This window comes from Megalobrama amblycephala, linkage group LG4, assembly GCF_018812025.1.
Source record: "Megalobrama amblycephala isolate DHTTF-2021 linkage group LG4, ASM1881202v1, whole genome shotgun sequence".
Lineage (NCBI taxonomy): Eukaryota > Metazoa > Chordata > Actinopteri > Cypriniformes > Xenocyprididae > Megalobrama > Megalobrama amblycephala.
The window spans coordinates 26,103,916-26,126,622 of NC_063047.1; the positions used below are offsets into that span (position 1 = coordinate 26,103,916).

The window sequence follows — 22,707 nt, forward strand, 5'->3', positions numbered from 1 at the left end:
ACATTTATAAGATAACATGAATACCAAATTGTTTTTAAGAAACAAATTACAATAAAGTTTTTAAAAACAATTCAGTTAAAAATATATTCTTTAAAGAAAAAAAATAATTGTTTCTCTCATTGTAGATGACCCTGAATAATAACCACCCCCCAAAAGACACAAAGAAAACGCCCATAATTGTGACTTAAAAATGTAGATACTGTATGACATGCGCTCTTAAAGTTTCCAAAAGGGTTTTTTTTTCCAGAAATGCCACAAAATAACCATTTTTGAAAGGATCCCCAAAGGACCTTTCACTGAAACATTTATTCTTAGTGTGAAGAATATTTTAAAAATCTGAAGAACCTTTTTCCACTATAAAGAATCTTTTGTGAAATGGAAAGGTTCCATGGATGTTGAAGGTTCTTCATGCAACCACAGATGCCAATAAAGAACCTTTATTTTAAAGGGAATATATACACCGATCTGGCATAACATTATGACCACCTTCCTAATATTGTGTTGGACCCCCTTTTGCTGCCAAAACAGCCCTGACCCATCGAAGCATGGACTCCATTAGACCCCTGAAGGTGTGCTGTGGTATCTGGCACCAAGATGTTAGCAGCAGATCCCTTAAGTCCTGTAAATTGTGAGGTGGGGCCTCCATGGATCGGACTTGTTTGTTCAGCACATCCCACAGATGCTCAATTGGATTGAGATCTGGGGAATTTGGAGGCCAAGTCAACACCTCAAACTTGTTGTGCTCCTCAAACCATTCCTGAACCATTTTTGCTTTGTGGCAGGGAGCATTTTCCTGCTGAAGAGGCCACAGCCACCAGGGAATACTGTTTCCATGAAAGGGTGTATATGGTCTGCAACAATGCTTAGGTAGGTGGTACATGTCAAAGTAACATCCTCATGGATGGCAGGATCCAAGGTTTCCCAGCAGAACATTGCCCAAAGCATCACACTGCCTCCGCCGGCTTGCCTTCTTCCCATAGTGCATCCTGGTGCCATGTGTTCCCCAGGTAAGCGACGCACACGCACCTGGCCATCCACGTGATGTAAAAGAAAATGTGATTCATCAGACCAGGCCACCTTCTTCCATTGTCCCCTGATCCAGTTCTGATGCTCACATGCCCACTGTTGGTGCTTTCGGCGGTGGACAGGGGTCAGCATGGGCACCCTGACTGGTCTGCAGCTATGCAGCCCCATACACAACAAATTGCGATGCACTGTGTATTCTGACACCTTTCTATCAGAACCAGCATTAACTTCTTGAGCAATTTGAGCTACAGTAGTTTGTCTGTTGGATCGGACCACACGGGCCAGCTTTCGCTCCCCACGTGTATCAATGAGTCTTGGCCACCCATGACCCTGTTGCCAGTTCACCACTGTTCCTTTCTTGGACCACTTTTGATACTGACTACTGCAGACTAGGAACACCCCACAAGAGCTGCAGTTTTGGAGATGCTCTGACCCAGTCGTCAAGCCATCACAATTTGGCCCTTGTCAAACTCACTCAAATCCATTTTTCCTGCTTCTAACACATCAACTTTGAGAACAAAATGTTCACTTGCTGCCTAATATATCCCACCCACTAACAGGTGCCATGACAAAGAGGTCGTTATTCACTTCACCTGTCAGTGGTCATAATGTTATATATATATATATGGGTGATGGTTATGAAAAAAAAAGAATTAATTCCAATGAATTCCATTATTATCAAAAGCAACAAAGAAATCCATGATGATTATCATTATGCAGGTAGAATGTAGTGCAAAAGACATGAACTAATTTATAATATGCTGCTACAACAAGCAACAGCTGGTTCTGGACTTCAGGCTTGTATTCACGCGATAAAGCAGCTGTCAGTCTGCCATTCAGCAGCACTCTGCTTACGGCCCTGTGTGATCCAAGTAGACATTCACTGATGGGCAGCAAGGCATGTTGAGGGAGTCCCTGTCAGCCTGATGTTCTTTTAACCGCACACATAAACTCCCCCTGACAGGAGCACCCAGCAACTTGCCTAGGCTTCATTGTAGGGGGTCTGTTGCGCTCCGGGACTAATCTGCCCTTTTAACCTGATCCGATGCCTGTTCTTCCATTTTACCCTTAGTAATCACAGGAGAAACATCTAAACTATTTTCAGATCAGCTCCCTAGAACATATGAAAGGTTGAGTGTTATTATGTCACATTTGACATCAAAGCATGTGTGAATATATCAGCTTACGTTTCACAAGAATCAAGATTCATGTAAGACGTATCAGGGTCATTTCAGGTTCTGGTGATCCATAATACTTTAAATCATTGCTTTGATGTACCTCTGACACAACAGCAAGAGATCAATTCATACATTAAACATGACTTCATTATTTGAATGACTCTGGAGTAAGTACTTGTATATTGACTATGAATAAATCTTAGCAAACTGGCAAGCCATCCTAAAGGTTCTGGTTTATTTTAGCTATCAGAGATGTAGTTTGCACTGTAAAAGCCCTACTACAGTGCCAAAATAACTTCCTATTACACTGGCCTAATGCAGTTAGCTCCCTTTTAGCAGATACTTTTTATCCAAAGCAACTTCAATCATGCAATCCATTACTCGTGTAGAATGCAGCTTTGAGGTATTGTTTCGTTTTGAACACGACCCAAAAAGAACTCCATTCTTGGTTTATAAGTTATATTTATCCATTACATAACTAGGCCAAGACGTACTCAGCCAATAAATAAACTCAATTGGCTGAAAAATCTGCAAGTATTGGTTGGTGTCTCATGTGAATAATATTTAAAAATGAGTGGTCTTGGTTTAAGGAGGGGCATCAGTACCGGGCAGTGACATATAATTCTTTAAATAGCAGTGCAAGGCTGAAAATGAAGTCATTGTCGGATTTTGTTACAGGACTGCAGACAAATAAGGTCTTTTTTCCAATGACAAGTTCAAGTTACAGGTAAATAACCTCTCAGGTGGGAAAAGATATTCAATTGTCAAAGATCACAGGAAATGGTTTCAATATAGTTCCTGTAAGAATTATTCTAGAAGCTGTAGTTAATTGTGAGTTTGCTTTCATATTAGGTGGTAATGGTGTCTTAATGTAATTTAAATGATATAAATATAAAAATTACTGGGTGACTGTTCTTCATCCCTCTTATTACACAGCTACTCATCATTTTTAAACTTTCTCTAATAAAATATAGTCCGTTACAATGTACAAAACAATCGGACTAGCAACAAGAAGATCGCTGCTGCAGTATTACAGTAATATTAATAAGTCATCTGAGGTAATTTTCACTACAATCTGAGATGCAAGATACAGCAGTTGCGTTTGTATGAAAGAAGAGAGCGCAAGTCTGTGGTGTGTTACTGGCGTTCGCCAGTCAAATGACCTATGATAGCAGATTGTGAGCATCAGCCAAGTTCTTGGTTGCTGTGCGTTACTACACTGAAAAAAATGATTTTTGATGCTGTTCACTTTATTTAAGCAACTTATTTTGATTCAACACCATTGTATTAGGTTTCTGTTTCAAATTCAATTGCTTCATGTTAAATTAAGTTGAAACAATTACTTAACTTGATGTTTTTATATTAAAATAACATGTTTCAATCAAGTAAACCCAACAAGGACTCAATCAAACAGGATTTTCACTTCCTATCATGCTTTGCAAAGGGGCTGAACTAGGAGTGTAAATGTTGAAATAAAGTGCTATTTTAAGCAGTTTTTAGCAACATGAGAAAACGGAAAGACTTTTTAAGGTTTACTGTTCTATTATGTTGGTATTTAAAAATTTCTGTTAATTAATAGTTTTAGGGTTACCATTGTGGTGAAGTGTTGCACTTGTGCTTGGGTTGAGAACCTGCTAACAAACTTTCAAATTACCACCAATGGACTTATGATCAATTTAGGCTTTACAATGTTTTTGGTTAAGGCAATTTAGGATGAATCCTGTATCACATCTAGATTTCTAACACAGAACACTGTCCATAATTGACTTGAGTTAGTTTAAAGTGTAATTTTTTTTTTTTTTTTTTTTTTTTTTTGAGTGTATGGTAAAAAGGTTTTAATTTATTAACACTCAAAAGCTATTATTTGAATTAATGTAATTAAATCATGGGAAGGATTTCCGTGTGATAAAATGGCTTTCTTTCAGCATTAAGCACTTTTGTTAGGCTAACTTAAATTGCATAGATTGGATCAACTTAAGTAAACGAGTTGGTCCAAAACATTGCAAATTAGTTGGGTTGACACTATTAAATTAAGCTGTGCACAACCATAATAAATAAGTCGAATCAACCTTAATAAATTAAGTTGACCCAACGTAAGTACATTAAATTGGAATAACAGAATTGCATAATGCTGAAATAAAGCAACTTAATCATGTGGAACTCCGTTCTATGATTTTTTTATGTTTGTTCAAAGAGTTATTTTTTTGAGTGTATACTGATGCCTGCTGTGTTGTACAACAAGTGATCTTTTATTATGTATATACTGAAATTTCATTGCCATTTTATTGGCATGTGCTTAGATGTTCAAAAATAATATGAGGTTTAACAAGCTAGTGGTACCACATTGAGTGTTAAAGAGTGAGAAATATTCACAATCTATAGCTCCTATATTTTAGTTATCTGTATGATCTGTCTGACTTATACACCGATCAGACATAACATTATGACCACTGACAGGTGAGGTGAATAACACTGATTATCTCTTCATCACAGCATCTATTAGTGGGTGGATATTAGGCAGCAAGTCAGCATTTTGTCCTCAAAGTTTATGTGTTAGAAGCAGGAAAAATGAGTTTGACAAGGGCCAAATTGTGAGGGCTAGATGACTGGGTCAAAGCATCTCCAAAACTGCAACTCTTGTGGGGTGTTCCTGGTCTGCAGTGGTCAATATCTATCAAAAGTGGCCAGGGAAGGAACAGTGCTGAACCAGCGACAGGGTCATGGGCAGCCAAGGCTCATTGATGCACGTGGGGAGCGAAGGCTGGCCCATGTGGTCCGATCTAACAGACGAGCTACTGTAGCTCAAATTGCTCAAGAAGTTAATGCTGGTTCTGATAGAAAGGTGTCAGAATACACAGTGCATCACAGTTTGTTGTGTATGGGGCTGCATAGCCACAGACCAGTCAGGGTGCCCATGCTGACCCCTGTCCACCGCCAAAAGTGCCAACAGTGGGCACGTGAGCATCAGAACTGGACCACAGAGCAATGGAAGAAGGTGGCCTGGTCTGATGAATCATGAAGGCAAGCCGGCGGAGGCAGTGTGATGCTTGTTCTGCTGGGAAACCTTGGGTCCTGCCATACATGTGGATGTTACTTTGACACGTACCACCTACCTAAGCATTGTTGCAGACCATGTTCACCCTTTAATGGAAACGGTATTCCCTGGTGGCTGTGGCCTCTTTCAGCAGGATAATGCACCCTGCTGGCACAAGCCAAAAATGGTTCAGGAATGGTTTGAGGAGTGCAACAATGAGTTTGAGGTGTTGACTTGGCCTCCAAATTCCCCAGATCTTAATCCAGTCAAGCATCCGAGGGATGTGCTGAACAAACAAGTCCGATCCATGGAGGCCCCACCTTGCAACTTACTGGACTTCAAGGATCTGCTGCTAACATTGACAACTGTGAAGGAAATATTAGACTATTAGGAAATATCTTACCGCTGGATGGCACGATTGACCAATCAGAATATGTGGCGTGCTCCTTCAGGGGTTTTCACTGGGGTCCGGGAACTCCCAGGGGGCTGCACAGAAAGTGCTAGGGGGTCCATGGAAAAGATTTGAGAAAATCAGTGTAAAAAAATAAAAATAAAACAATTAATAGAAAATATTGAAACAAATTAATTTAAAAATAAAAAATAAATAAATACATTTTGATTTAAATAAAAATAAATAAAAAAATATTAAAATAAACATTTGTAAAATATAAATATAACAATAAATAAATAAATTTTGATTTAAATAATACAGTACAAAGAAAAGAAAAAATGTAATGTAACATAATCGACACATATACACTTTTCCACAGTATTAATTTGGTCTTTATACTAAGAACAATATAAATAAATAACTGCCTTTTAAATTTTAGAACAGGGGTCCATCTCATGAGGATGATCATATTTTGGGGGTCCTTGGCATAGAAAAAATTGAAAACCTACAAATATACAGATATGACATGATTATTTCTCCTGCAAGTGTAAATTTCTTAAATCAAGTGATTTCACTGTATTTGCAGGATGGGTACGTTAAGGAGTTGGACAGAGAAGAATGCCGAACCAATTCTAACCCAGAATTCAATGTACCTACAAAAAAGTCAATAATGTATCACTACATTTAAAGTAGGTATTAATAATTTTCCTGCTGTTACAACTCATGAAGCTGCAATTAATTGCAGTATATTTTCAGCATATTGTAATCAGAATGAATAGCAATAAATGTGCATATGCAGTCGCACCTGTCTTATGAATCTATGTGGACTTCAGTTATCTTCTCTTTCACTTGGGCATGATCCAGGCCTCACGGAGGCTTCCATTTTGAGAGTCTAACTTTATTTGCTGCACTCTCTGGCCACTGCCCTACACGATTACTTCAGTCTCTATATCCAGTTAGGAGTTTTTCGATTAGCCCGTGCTAAAAGCTGTGGATTTGATTTCAAACTCTTTTTATTAGGTTTACCTAATGAGGACAGTTAGACCACAGAGCAGATACACTCTCCTGGATCTCCAGTAAATAATATTACATCTGTCTGCTCAGGAAGCCAGAGAAACTCAAAATGTTATTCACACTGCTCTGCTGTCAAAATAACATGGGTCTGAAGCCTCACAATCCATTCTTCATCCAATACAATGGCCTAATGCAAGGTATACAAGACAGGTGAAGACAATAAACATCTTGCGTAAACAAAAACAATCCTCAATCCCCCAGTTTCAACATTTAAAAAAAAAAAAAAAACTGAAATTAGAGTATCTTTTATTACTTTGGTTGTCATTTTATCCCGCTATATAAAAAATATTTATTTCCAAAATATTCATGTCTAAATCCCATACATAAATGTATATTGTACTGTGGGTGCTTCAAAATGACTTTTTTGTATTTGTTTCTATAGCTCTGTTGCCATTGTCATCTATATGCCTCATGTAATTTTATTTTTTGACTATTTGATTCTGTAACCAAATGATGATGCAGGCTCAGTCAAAATCAGTAAACGGTATGAAGGTTCTGCTGGAAAATTAATCTTTGTTTAACTTGTCACAATCATTACTGTCAGTTCTACTTGATAAGTTATCATAGCTTTCTTCATCAATAATTAAATTCAAAGTTATCACTGCAGTTTATAATTTGAGACCACCATGAATGCTGTTTTAGTGTGTTTGGCTATTTACAGTACACTGGTTTCTATAGTTATATAAGGTGATCATTAGCTGGTTTTAGAATTGTGGGCTAACTATCTGATTGACCATCTACTATGATCATATATTTATTACATTAAGTATGAACAGTACCTGGTTTGTTACTGGCTCAACAAGTTCTATAGCTTTAATTCCAGCTGAGGGAAAATAAGAAAGTATTAAATTTACAAAATTTTATATATATTTATATTTTTATATATGGTATTTCTGAAACAACTGTAATATGTCCATTAAAAGTACACATTGACCATACGTTTATTTCCTCTTCTTCATAATATTGTCGTTATTACGTTGACAAATAGAGCAATATTTCTTGAGGACTCAAGCGCGCTCTTGGAAAAGTCTATATTTGAGTGATAGCAGTGCTGGGCGCGCGGGATGTCAGGGGTGAGTGATGGTGTCGCGCGCATCTCCCGCGTGTAATCTCATTCGATCACAGCTCTCGCGCTCAGGTGGGGGACTCTTGGTTAATCCTGAAGCTCTTACTCCCACCAGCAGGGAAATCAACCACAGCAGCATGCTGCGGTCCCCCGCACAGACTCTTTTGACCGCACGTCGAGCATAATACAAAAAACTATTCTTACTACTTTTTACATTTAAAAAAACTCACAAAAGCCATTTCCTACGTAGTCTGTTAGTACTTCTGCATTTTGCCAAGCCACCGGACCACCGAACCACCGAAGATGCCCCACCAAGAGCAAGTGATCGCTCACGGGAACCTCTGCGCCCCGGGTCCTCCAAACAACGCCGGGTACAACAGCAACCCGGGGCCCGTCATCATTCAGACAGAATCCCGCGATAAATGGAGCAAAAAAATGGATTTTCTTTTATCAGTTATTGGGTTTGCGGTAGACCTCGGTAACGTTTGGAGATTTCCATATATCTGTTATCAAAACGGCGGCGGTAAGAGTTTTTTTTTTTTTTTTTTACTTTTATGAACAGTTTGTATTACATTACGCAATACTAATCAGTAACAAAAACTGTTAAATTGTGTCTTATTACTTTGAGAAGTGAAATTGATTTTAAGTGCAGGTGTCAGTCTTACTTTAGGCGGATGAACTGTCCACGGTGCTGAAATTATTGTTTTGTTCATTTTAAGCGTTTAACAAACCTCTTAGCTACCAAATAAGCACAGAAACAGTTTTCGGAACATTTTTTACACAAAACATTTTAAGCCTACTAAAATTGAAAAGGTAGGTGTGTAGAATTTAAGCAAAAAAAAATCGCATTAAAAACGAGTAGAAATTAAATTTATTGAAAATGTTTCTATCCATCATCATCATGATATTTATTTTACAGTGTATAAAATTTCAAATAATTATTTATCAAAGGGGAATATATATACCCAATATTTTTATAAGCTAACTGAAAGAAAGAATAGGCTATAAGATTTGGTCTAATATATTTGTAATAATAAAAAAAACTATTGATGTAACAAACCTAAAGTAGAAAGATACTGAAATCTGTGGCAAAATGTTTTTTTTTTTTTTGTTGTTGTTGTTGTTGTTTTTTTTTCATTCTCTTTCACACATGACATGGTTTCCCATGTAGATATACAGTGCATTCTGACCAGATTCAATAAAGTTTTTTCTGTTTGTTTTCTCAATAAATTAAATAATGCTTAATTCTGTTTATTTAAACTCCTGCCTCAGAACATCTGTGAAGCAGATACTGCCAGCGGCAAGCATCAGTCATGTGAAAGTTATTCATGATTTTTAAACAGGGCAGATATTAAGATCAACAAGTGTCTGACTACATATCTCTTCTCAACAAGCCTATTAATGATATGAATTGGAACATGCTTTATCAACTTACAGAACAACATTTAATTAATGGAGGATTTAAGTACTTGTTTTTTAATGAGCTTATTTAAAGTCTGCAAATTCTTCCTTGCTAATCTCTCTTATTTTTGTGAGGGAAAAAAAAACAGTTTGACCTGTTATAATTCTGTTCTTTAGGTGCATTTCTTATTCCTTATGTCCTGATGGCTGTATTCGGCGGGGTGCCACTTTTCTACATGGAGTTAGCTCTGGGACAGTTTCACAGAACAGGTGCCATATCCATATGGAAACATATTTGCCCTATTTTTAAAGGTAAGATTAATGTCATCTAATTCTGTCTCATAGTGTAATTTTTTTGCATTAAATCTTTGAAGTCTGGATGGATATAAAAAAGAAAGAAACGAAAAGAGAGAGAGATGGAAAAAGACACACAAAAAAAGACTATATTAGACTGAGAGATTTCATTAACAAAACACTGACATCATTTCCCCTTCCCTGTCAGGTATTGGTTTCGCCATCTGCATCATTGCACTGTATGTGTCCTTCTACTATAACACCATCATCGCCTGGGCTCTGTTCTACTTCTACTCCTCGTTCAGCAGCACTCTGCCCTGGACCAGTTGTGATAATGAATGGAACACAGAAAACTGCACTAACTACTTTGGGAAAGATAACGTAACCTGGACAAACTATTCACGCTCACCTGCCGAGGAGTTTTACACGTAAGTGCACGTAAGTGTCTGCACTGAAAGGAGGCAAATATGGCAGAGAAAGAAAGATGGAAGCAGGAGAGGAAAATGAGGGCTAGATGTAGCAAAAAGAAACGACGGAGGTGGGCATTATATATATATAGTGCTGGGTAGTCAATTACTGAATACAGATTACATGATAACTACTAACTTTAGTACACTGACTGATAATCTGACTACTTTTTGATTACTTTTAGATTACTTTTGACCTTAAATTTATCCTTAACTTGTTTGTTACATATATTTGAATACGATAATCTTGTATTATAGTGATATAAAAATACAAAGAGAACAAAAAAATTTGTCATCAACAAAATAAAGTCCATTAACATTACATTATATATAATATATATAATAATTAGTGAGAATCAATAAATTATGAATAATTTAACGCCATTTTATGAATGTTAAAGAATGATGTAATCAATAAAAATGTAAAGATAGTCTGATTATGAGTAACATAATATAATCTAATTACAAGTATCTAATATTTAAAATCTGATTGAATAATCCAAATTACATATAATCAGTTACTACCCAGCACTGTCACCAGTGTCAATCTGAAAAGAGTTTTCTAACATTATTTTCCTCATTTGGTTTAACATATCTGCTGTGCAAACATAGATTTTAGTGAGTCGAGTTTAAAAGGATTGACTTAGCATAGTAAGTATATGCCCGGTTTCACAGACAAGACTTAAAGGGTTAGTTCACCCGAAAATGAAAATCACCCTATAATTTACTCACCCTCAAGCATCCTAGGTGTATATGACTTTCTTCTTTCAGTCCAACATAATCAGAGTTATATTAAAATATATTCTGGCTTTTAATGGGAGTGAACAGTATTTTGAAGCCCAAAAAAAGCACATCCACTCATCATAAAAGCAATCCAATCTGGCTCCAGAGGGTTAATAAAGGCCTTCTGAAGCTTAGCAATATGTTTTTGTAAAAAAAATATCCATATTTAGAATTTTATAAACTAGAATCGCTTGCCTCTGAACGCAAGACGCTTGACATACTGATGAACACGGAAGCGCAGGATAGAGCAAAACAAAACACCAAATTAGAAGTCTAAAACGAGAATTTTAAAAGAGAAATGTCGGAAGAGCTTGAGTTTGTTGCCCAGCTCTATTTGTTTGAAAAGCGAGAGGCGTCTACTACAAGCTTATGCTACACCCGTGTCATACGCTGGAACTCGAATCTCTCGTGAACGCGCGGACGGATGTTACCGGAAGTTAATGATTATAGTCTATAAAGGTAGAAATATGGATATTTTTCTTAGAAAAATGCATTGCTTCGCTTCAGAAGGCCTTTATTAACCCCCCGAAGCCATATGGATTGTTTTTATGAGGATGGATGTGCTTCAAAATATCTGTTACTATGCACTCCCATTATAAAGCTTTGAAGAGCCAGAATATTTTTTAATATAGGCCTAACTCCGATTTTGTTTGACTGAAAGAAGAAAATCATATACACCTAGGATGGCTTGAGGGTGAATAAATTGAAAATAACCCTTTAAGCCTAGTCCTAGACTAAAATGCATGTTTGAGCTGTTTTAACTGAATGCAACTTGCAACGACATACCTGAAAATATATCAGTACCATTGTTTTGTCTCAAGATTAACACCAGTAATGTTTTCTCTAAGGCACATTTATAAAAGCTACTTAAGGCTGGTTTCATAGACAGGTCTTAGATTAAGTCAGGATTAGGCCTTAGTTCAATTAAGGCATTTCAGTAGCTTTTATAAATGTGCCTTAGAGAAAAAAACATTACTGGTGTGCATCTTGAGACAAAATAATGGCACTGACATATTTTAAGATACATTTTTGTCTGTGAAACCAGAGGTAAATTAACTAAGGCCTACTCCTGGCTTAATCTAAGACCTCTCTGTGAAACTGGGCCAATATGGACTAAATTTAATCCAAAATAACTGCAAAATAATTTATAAAACTATTCTATTTGGGGAGAACTGCTTTCATATTTTATAATGTGCCAACATTTCTTTCTTACATTTCAGAACCTTTTTTATAGTGCAGTATATATTCCTGTAAACTTGTGTACACTGAAGTATTACATGCATCTGCTTTGTGGTTCAGGTCACTGAGAGCATAATAATGAATATTTTCAGACTGCACCTTTGTAAATCCATCTTAAAACAGGAGGAATGTCTTGGCAGTTCATGAATCATCTGGGCTTGGGAACGTGGGATACATTCGCTGGCAGCTCATGCTCTGCCTCTTCCTCATCTTCACCATTGTCTACTTCAGCCTGTGGAAAGGAGTCAAGACTTCAGGAAAGGTTACTAAGTCCTTAAAAACCAAACGAAACATGCTTTATTTTTCTGAGAAAAAAAATCAACCCATTCTAATCCCTCTCATCCTTATGTCTCTCTCAGGTAGTGTGGGTGACCGCCACCCTGCCGTACGTAGTGCTGTTGATTCTTATGATCCGTGGTGCCACTTTGCCAGGAGCGTGGAAAGGAGTGGTGTTCTACCTCAATCCCAAATGGGAAAAACTGCAGGAGACCAGCGTTAGTGCTTTTCTTTTATCGTCTCTCTTTTCCCTTTGACTATCACTGATTTCTTGTTAAATTAGACATTCTTTACTGATCTGTTTCCCTTTTAAATCTGCTGCTGTAATCTTTTGAATGCAGTAATAAAAAAAGGACCTGAGGCATTTGGACATGAAACTCATGAATCACTAGTAGCTGAACTGACTACATAAAGAGCGCATTTCTTCATAAATTCTGAGATAAATCAATAAATAAAATAAATGAATATTTTTATAGGTATATAAATGGCCAAGGTTAGGCAATATGTAAACTGCATCTCCATATTTCTAGCCGTGTGATCTTTGCAGTATAAGCCCAGTACTCTTTGCAAGGTGATGCAGCGCTGCAGAGAACCGTGATGAGAAGCAAAAATAAAGCACTGGGGCTAATGAGATGCGTAATTGGTTTAGAATTTTTTTCCATCATGAAAGGCTCTCATACTCATTGACACACACGTTCATGCACACACACAAACGATTCTCTTCACACAAATCTTCAGATGTGAGCAAGCACCGCCTACTCCCTATATACTGTTATGTCAATGTCTTCACCACTTCCTAACTCATCCTAAATTTAAACTGACATATAGGGAATTTTCAAAATTATTAGTATAAGATGATTCTAAGTTTTACTCGTGTACTGTTATCAACATTTCTCGTTTTTGTTTCTACAGTAGCCACACCTTATTTACAGTATCTAATGCTTTGTAGGTATGGGTAGATGCAGCTGCACAGATCTTCTTCTCTCTTGGTCCTGGTTTTGGCGTTCTGCTTGCCCTGTCCAGCTACAATCCCTTCAACAATAACTGCTACAGGTACAGACAAAACCCTCATTTTCATTGCATTGATCTACTGGAATTTTTAATATATTCTATTCATCAGAATTTGCAATGAGTTCTTCATGTTTGTTTTAAAGATATTAAGAATACTCCTTGTTGGAGTTAAAGGGATAGTTCACCCAAAAATGAAAATTTGATGTTTATCTGCTTACCCCCAGGGCATCCAAGATGTAGGTGACTTTGTTTCTTCAGTAGAACACAAATGATGATTTTTAACTCCAACCGTTGCCGTCTGTCAGTGGTATAATGCAAGTCAGCGGGAACTTTGACTGTAAGAGTAAATAAAACACGACAGACAAATCCAAATTAAACCCTGCGGCTCGTGAAGACACATTGATGTCTTAAGACACGAAACGATTGGTTTGTGCGAGAAACCGAACAGTATTTATATCATTTTTTACCTCTAAAACACCACTATGTCCAACTGCATTCAGCATTCGCTCGGTGATGTCTGATCGCGCTCTGACAACGGCAGTGATGTATGGCACTCATTGAAGTATACGCGCGAGACATCACTGCCGTTGTCAGAGCGCGATCAGACCTCACGAATCGAGTGATGAATGCAGTTGGACATAGTGGTGTTTTAGAGTTAAAAAATGATATAAATACTGTTCGGTTTCTCACACAAACCGATCGTTTCGTGTCTTAAGACATCAATGTGTCGTCACGAGCCGCAGGGTTTAATTTGGATTTGTCTGTCGTGTTTTATTTACTCTTACAGTCAAAGTTCCCGCTGACTTGCATTATACCACTGACAGACGGCAACGGTTGGAGTTAAAAATCATCATTTGTGTTCTACTGAAGAAACAAAGACATCTACATCTTGGATGCGCTGGGGGTAAGCAGATAAACATCAAATTTTCATTTTTGGGTGAACTATCCCTTTAATACGTGAATCATAAATGAATTTTTTGTCATTTTAACAACACACACTACTGCTCAAAATTTTATGTTTTTGAAAGACTCTAATGCTCACCAAGACTGTTTATTTGATCAAAAATACAGTAATCAAAAATACTGTTTACAAAACTAAATAAAAAAAAACTAAAAAACTAAAAAAAATATCGTGTGTGTTTTTTTTTTGTTGTTGTTGTTGTTGTTTTTTATATATATATATTTGAAAACCTAATTTGTTCTGTGATGGCAAAGCTGAATTTTCAGCATCATTACTCCAGTCTTCAGTATCACATGATCCTTCAGAAATTATTCTAATATGCTGATTTGGTGCTCAAGAAACATTTCTTATTATTATCAATGCATACAGTTGCGCTGCTTAATATTTTGGGCAAACAGTGATACATTTTCTTTTTCAAAATTCTTTGATGCATAGAAAGTTCAAAAGAACAGCATTTATTTGAAATAGTAATCTTTTGTAACATTATAAATGTCTTTACTGTTACTTTTGTATCAGTTTAATGCATCCTTGCTGCGTAAAGGTATTAATCTCTTCATAGTGGTGTATGTTGTAACGGAACAACAACGGTTAAGTGATACACTGTGGTGTATTGGTAACAAAACAGACCTGCCAATTCTGGCCAATGTGTTTCCCACTCATTCTTAATTCTGATTCTATCTATAGCTGAGCCATTTATTTACATTTGGCTCTGTGTCCACTAACTGAGGAGAAATGCCATCAGAATGAACTTGGATCTGATGAATCATATGTTGAACTGAAACAAATGCCCTGCCCCATGGGTAAATTATATAAAAACAAGATTAGAACTGAGAATTATGGCCAGTTTGAAGAGATGAATGGGCCGCATAGTTGAGTCAGAGGAAATTGAATTGTGTACTACTGTAAGACTGTAGGCAGGCATATGGTCAATCTAAAGGGATCATATCTAAGGACAAGAATATCACACAGACTTGGGCATGGGCTCTTTTAAATTGGGCCAATAAGCAGCCACCCAGATCAACTGCATAGCAACTCCCTAGAAACCTACCACCCATGGCGAGTTTTGCATAATCAACTTTATAAGTTACTTTTTGTTTGTGTTTTGTACAGAGATGCTATTGTAACCAGTCTGGTGAATTGCCTGACAAGTTTTGTGTCAGGGTTTGTTATTTTCACTGTCCTGGGATATATGGCTGAACAGAGAAATGTAAACGTTGAGGACGTAGCCAAGGACAAAGGTGAGTTTTCCCTTTTGCTTATCTTAATACTGTAGTTAAATTATTTTGAGTTTTACTGTGAGTGTGCTAATTTAAACCAAATATACTGTATACTTTCAGTCCTACAAATAAAGTATCTCTACTTTTACTTCAAGTTTGTCTTTCAACTCCTCACCTCCTCTAGGACCGAGTCTGCTCTTCATCACATATCCAGAAGCAATTGCAAACATGGTTGGGTCGACTTTCTTTGCCATCATCTTCTTTGTAATGATGATTACTCTTGGATTGGACAGCACTGTATGTATATACAACTATGCCTGTAAATGTGAACAAACAAAAAAAAAATATTTCTAAATATGCATGTGCAGTCAGCAAAAGTACTGTAATTTATGTAAAAAATGAATGACAGATAAAAATACCAGTGCTTACGCTCTGTTTAAATTAAATGTAGCATCAGAGCCACCTTCCGATTTGTAGTCATGACAATCAGCACACATCTTGTTTTCTGTTGCATGAGAATAAATACATAACACTGTCTTTGCTATAGATGGTTAAAAGAGACTTAAGAAAGCAAATACCAATTACATTATGCAAATACATGCAAGAAAACGCTCAATTCAATATGCATTTACTACAATGACATCACTGCTGATGTAAGCCAGTGTGAGACTTTTAACTTACCTAGTTTTCAAAAAACAATAGAAAATGGGACATCAAAGTCTGAAATGATGAAATGAATTGTAGAAAATTGTGAAGAAGTAGAATAAAAAAGAAAGAGACATTTCAATACAGTTCTGCCTTGCAAGCTGTAAACATGAATGTAAATATATGCTCCAGTGTTCATAGGTTTTTTCTGTCTGTATGTGCTTTCCTACCTCAGTTCGGTGGGCTCGAGGCCATAATCACAGCTGTAATGGACGAGTACCCAGATGTCCTGTCCCATCGGAGAGAGCTGTTTGTTCTTGCACTGGTGGTTGTTTGCTTTCTGGGCTCTCTCAGCACCCTTACTAAAGTGAGTTTCAATGAACCTCTGGATTTTAGTTTGTCTATGTTCAATGACGTTTACTAATACAATAAGAATATTTTAGCATCTTAACACAAAATGAAAATAGTAGAGTATATAATATAGAATTTTATTACATATCTTGCAGGACAGTTGGGATATAGTAAACATAAAAAAATCAATGTTTTCACCAAATAAATAATTGAAAATTGCTCCTTGTAATTTCCAATTGGGGTGTTTGAATCAGCACTTTATTTATTATGTAACTTTTTTTTTCTTCACAAGGGTGGTGCATATGTGGTTAAGTTACTAGAAGAATTTGGAGTTGGTTCTTCAATTATAGCTGTAGTATTTCTGGAGGCCACAGCAGTATCCTGGTTTTATGGTAAGATTTATTATTTCAAAAAACTCTCTTTCAAATAAATGCTATCAAAATATATAAAACTATGATATAAAAATGTATCATAGTTTCCACAAAAATATTAAAACATTAAGCTGGCTGTATTTACATTTTAAAATATATTAACATAGAAAACACTATTTTAAATTTGTAATATTTCACAACATGTATACTATATACCCAGCAAACAAGGTGTGGAAGTGTTCAAAATGTTTTAAAAATGTTTTTTCTTGGTTATGCGAACGTTAAGGAAACATTCTATTTTGGAAACATTATGGGAAAATTCTGTAAAAATATTCTGTGACATTTTGAAATAAGTAGTAACATTTAAAAAATGTAAGATCAACATACAACTAAAACGTTTCTGTGAAACTTTCCATAAATAACGTATAGATGTTTTTGTGCTAACATTATTATGGAAGCTTGTTTACGCCACTAAATAAAAAATCAAAAAGTTAATTGCGACATTTTAAATCACAATTCAGATTTTTTTTCTCACAATTGCCAGTTTACATCTCGCAATTCTGACTTTTTTCCTCGCAATTAGGAGTTTATATTTCACAATTCTGAGAAAAAAAGTCACAAAAATTGCAAAATGTAAACTTGCAACTGCAAGAAAAAAGTCTGAATTGTGAGATAAAAAGTCGCAATTACCTTTTTTATTTTTTATTCAGTGGCGGAAACAAGGTTTTATACATTATTAAAGACCAGATAACTATGGAAGAACATTCATGTTAGCTGGGTATAAACATCATGTCTAAGTGTGCATGAACAAAATTGACTATATATATATATATATATATATATATATATATATATATATATATATATATATATATATATATATAAAAATTTATTTAATTTTCTCCAGGTATTAACAGATTCAGCAATGATATCAAGTCAATGTTGGGATATACTCCAGGATTGTTCTGGAAAGTTTGCTGGGTTGCCATCAGCCCTGCATTTCTTGCTGTAAGTTTACACAAAGATTTTCTGATTTATCATTCCATACAGTATGTGCAAAGTGTCACTGCTGGTTAGAGTGTGACGACCGGTGAAATGTTAAAGTCATCTTTCATGCGCTCAAAACTATTTAAGCACCCACAACCTCCTTTCCACCCTTATTACCTTTATAATCTTATTCACTCACCTGTCCACACGGTCACAATTCCCAGTCTGCAAATGTCAAACTGCATGCACTCTTATAGCCTAATATTCCTCAGATACTTCTGCAATGCATTATAGCTAATCCCAACAGGCCTGAGCTGGCACACATGGCTGACATTTCCACAATCATAATTTTCCTGTTCTACTTTTTTCATTCTTTAAAAACCATGATAAATGGCTGCCTGTCTCATCTCCTGAGACAGTGTTTGGGACATTATTTGAAATGCTGGAGAGAAGACATTTGTCACTGTTCCTTCAAGACACAAAGTCCACCACTCTAAAATTTTCCAGTCTCCATAGACCCCATAGGGATGTGTAAGGTCTACAGGATAATATGGACCTTTTGAATATAAAATAATCAGATCAGAGCCTCAATTTAAGCATGTTCTCAAACATATCAATCCACCTGAACTCACACAGAGACTGCAGTGAACTACAGAGTATCCTAATCTGAATTCATTGTTAAAGACTCTTAAAATTATGGGATATTTTGAAGAAATTTTCAATGTTTTAAATTTTTAACATGCATCATCAAATGACACACTGTTTTAAATGGGATCTATCATGCAAAATTCACTTTTATAAGGTGTTTGTACACAGATGTATGTCCACAGTGTGTGTAAACAACCAGTCTATAATGGAGAAAGTCCACTTTTTTTTTTTAGAATCCCCATAAATCATAAACAGTCTCTCCAAACACACGGTTTCAGATTTCCCCCTACTCTTACGTAAGCCCCGCCCATGACTGGTGATGATCTGCCCTATTTGTATACCACCCTGAGTGAGCCACAGCAGTCCGCTGTTTCCTCGCTGTAGCAGCTGGAGATATACAATGTCTTCGCCCAAAAAAACCAAAAAAAAAAACATTACAAATGTTCTGTTATTTGATGTATGAACATCAGAGTCTCCATAGACTCCAGGCCTCTGAGCCGAGTATGAGGTCTCTGCGGAACAAAAGTGGGCGTTTCTGTATTTGTGGGTGTTTTCAAACTGGTGGGTGTTTATATATCATGCAATGAAAATGATCCCCTTCAACCGACCCCACCCCTAAACCCTACCCACACTCTGACGTGGGCAAATCAGGTAACGCTGTCAAAAACGCCCCTCTGTTTATGGCCTCGCCCATCAATCATTAATGTCCTGCAGAGACCTGTACTTGTCTGAGCCACTGAGGACACTGTGGTTGAATTTATTTTTATGAAGAAAATGTGCCAAAGAAAGTCTGTAAAGCAGTAAAGCAAATCGTTTTACACCAGACTGCTTCACAAACAAGGGTCTGGATTTGCACAAAAGATGGTACATGCTAGTCAATGAGTTGAATCAACTTAACTCCACAACAACTACATAAATTTATCCACTAACCCAAAGACTATAGAATAACACAAGACGCGTCACTCATATTGTTTTGAATGGGAGAAAGTGCAATGCGGAATATGGGGGAATAAGTCCCTTCACTTATACTTCACTTATCCTTCTGGTAATAGTATAGAAAAAATTGCACTGCGCATGTGTCGAACTCTGTCATCTGCACGCATCCTTGGTTTAGTATACTTTGACGTGACGCGTCCGGGCGAGGAAAGTGAAGTATACCTGGGGCTTTGGGCTGCACGTGGACGGGGTGTGCAGCCGGCCGCGAGCCCTCCGCATGACGAAAATTACGTCATGCGGACGGTGCACGAATGCGGACGGCTGAAGTATACCTGGGGCTTTAGAAGCTCCGGTTTCTATAGAAACAGTCAGACGTGCCCCTCCAAAATGAGGCACAAGAGACGCACGTGCGTCTTTCAAAGTATACTAAACCAAGGATGCGCGCGGATGACAGAGTTCGACACATGCGCAGTGCAATTTTTTCTATACTATTACCAGACAACCGGACATTCGCTAGGCAGGATCGGAGAAGAAAAATAGTGCATCTACCATTGCAACATAGTTCAGAAGATACACCAATAGAACAGGAATCAAAAACGATAGAGAAGGCATGCTTTTGAGTTAACTCGTCTTATTTTTGAATCGTTCTTTACACACTCTTCTTTGACAACTGCACATTGTGCTCAGTACTGTGCGTATTGCCACCTAGTGGACTCTTCTTTCCTACTTGCGCTGTTGCACGCGCACCGTCTGCGCAGTCTCGAAATTTGAGCCCCGGGTATACTTCAGCCGGCCGCACACCTCGTCCGCGCACAGCCCAAATTTCGAGATGTGCATGTGCCACAGTGCATGCGCAAGCAGGAAAGAAGAGTCCACTAGGTGGCAATACGCACAGTACTGAGCACAATGTGCAGTCGTCGAAGAAGAGTGTGTAAAGAATAAGACGAGTTAACTCAAAAGCATGCCTTCTCCATTGTTTTTGATTCCTGTTCTATTGGTGTATCTTCTGAACTATGTTGCAATGGTGGCTGCACTATTTTTCTTCTCCGATCCTGTCTAGCGAATGTCCGGTTGTCTGGTAGCCTAATAGTATAGAAAAAATTGCACTGCGCATGTGTCGAACTCTGTCATCCGCACGCATCCTTGGTTTAGTATACTTTGACATGACGCGTCCGGGAAGTATACCCGGGGCTTTGGGCTGCACGCGGACGGAGTGTGCAGCCGGCCGCGAGCCCTCCGAAAATTACGTCATGCGGTCGGTGCACGAATGCGGACGGCTGAAGTATACCCGGGGCTTTAGAAGCTCCGGTTTCTATAGAAACAGTCAGACGTGCCCCTCCAAAATGAGGCACAAGAGACGCGCATTTGGGACTGCGCATGTGCATTAGCTTGATCCAGCCTGAAAAATACCGTTTTTTGTCATGATTCAAGCATTTAGAAACATAATTTATGAGACAGTTGTTGTCAGATTTCAAATATGAAATTTAATCGAAAGCTTGGAAAACAGCTTTGGAGAATTTCCCATTCAAAGAGATAGGAGCTGCACTTGAATGCCCGAGAGGCGTTTCAAAGATGGCCGCCGAGTGAAATGACTTGTCTTTGACTAACCTTTCAAAAACGTCCAGTTGTATTTTAAAAGTTGTAACTTCTTCCTGAGTCTCTCCATCAGTGTCTGACTCCGGTTCGAACATGTAAGGCTCAACAGCGCTACTGACAATTTATGACATTTTGGCTGCGTGAGATTCTCCAGTTTTGTTGTTGTTGAGTAACCAAACAAAGCACGAGCTTTCGAAAGGGGGCCGGGAGCAGCAGCTCATTTGCATTTAAAAGGGACACACACAAAAATGGTGTGTTTTTGCTCACATCCAAATAGGGAGATGGTCCTCACTGCAGAACACAAGATCCAGGGGGCGAGGTTGGATCCAGATCCAAGTCCTTCCACTTTATACAAGAAGCGTCTTGCTGCAGCTTGCGGTGGACATCCAACCCGGCCCACAAGTTTGACATTAGAAGCAAAGCCAATGCCACCCTGCAGCCGATTCTTAAGATTTTTTTGGTCATGTCAATCACAGTACTGATTGCCTACACCAAACACCGATCCCTAAACCTACCCGTCTCCACCCCCCTGGATCTGGTGTACTGCAGTGAGGAGCTACTGCAAATATGACAAGCTATAATAAAGGATCTGTGATATAGTGATATAGTAAATGTTCTATTTTGAGCTGAAACTTCACAGACACATTCTGGGGACACCAGAGACTTATATTACATCTTGTGAAAAGCGGCATAATAGGTCCCCTTTAATATCGTTTGTATGTACGAATTGCTACTTTAAAGTCAGGTTTTTCTTCTCTGTTGTGACATATCTGAGTGGAACAGCTTCTCAAACGAGAAAATGTAGGGTGGGACTTGATTTTGTCCATCAGGGAAGTAATTGGATCGATGTGGTTTGCTATTGCTGTGATGTCATGTGAGTGACAGGTTATCCCATCCTCGCACCAGTAAACAGAGGATAAGAGATTTCGCTGCAAAAGGGAGGGGAAGTTATTTTGGTTAAAGATAATGAGAGCACGTAAAGTTTTTAAACGATAAATCATTTATAATGAATACTGCAATATAAATATAAAATTATTACTAAATATTTTTTCCCCTGTTTATTTCTTCAGTACATTATTATCAGCTCACTGTTGAACCCTCAACCCCTCACGCTATTCGACTACAAGTTCCCAGACTGGAGCATCACGGTTGGTTTTGTCATTGGAGCTTCCTCCTTCATATGGATCCCCATATACATGGTGTACAAGCTTGTGTGGACCCCAGGCTCTCTTAAACAGGTGAGACATGCATGCGAGTCATTACAGCTACTCCACTTGGTAGATTCCCCCTTGAAAAACATCCTTATAGATCTCAGGAGGAGTCTACTAAATTGTAAAAATGCGTACAGTTGTTCACACATTGTTTTCAATCCGATTTCAGCGCCTTGCTGTATGTCTGCGACCGGAGAGAACACTGCCAGATATCCACGCTGACAGTATGGGGTTAAGTCCGGTACCATAGACCGCTGAGAGAAAAACGCAACGTGCATAAAAAGGCCACAAATAGTGGGTAACATGTATCCACAGCAAACTAAGAGTTTATTATAAGGGTAAAGAGCAACTTTGGCATAGTTTCAGGGATTTGTCCATTTGAAATTACCAATCAAGAATGATCTATTTGAAAGTGATGTACAATTAGATTTAATATATATAAAAAAAATGAAAACTGATGTTTAATTTAAGTTAAAGTCCCTTATTTAACATGCTGTGCAATTTACAAATGATTGATGCTCTTTTTTTAATTTAAGGTTTACGT

General features: G+C 37.6%; 1 protein-coding gene across 2 annotated transcripts; it reads left to right on the forward strand.

Annotated features, from left to right (window-relative positions):
• Window positions 1-6,068: 6,068 nt before the first annotated feature.
• slc6a4b (solute carrier family 6 member 4b) lies at window positions 6,069-22,435 on the forward strand. Of its 2 annotated transcripts, XM_048188616.1 has the most exons (13): window positions 6,072-8,292; window positions 9,348-9,482; window positions 9,673-9,892; window positions 12,077-12,215; window positions 12,313-12,447; window positions 13,179-13,282; window positions 15,312-15,439; window positions 15,603-15,715; window positions 16,299-16,430; window positions 16,707-16,806; window positions 17,693-17,793; window positions 22,023-22,190; window positions 22,333-22,435. In XM_048188616.1, the coding sequence occupies exons 1-13, from the start codon at window positions 8,073-8,075 to the stop codon at window positions 22,411-22,413; spliced, it is 1,776 nt and encodes a 591-aa protein (XP_048044573.1). In that variant the 5' UTR covers window positions 6,072-8,072; the 3' UTR covers window positions 22,414-22,435. The 2 variants fall into 2 exon arrangements, with proteins under 2 accessions (XP_048044571.1, XP_048044573.1); XM_048188614.1 differs by having other exon boundaries at window positions 6,069-8,292; window positions 22,023-22,435.
• Window positions 22,436-22,707: the final 272 nt, after the last annotated feature.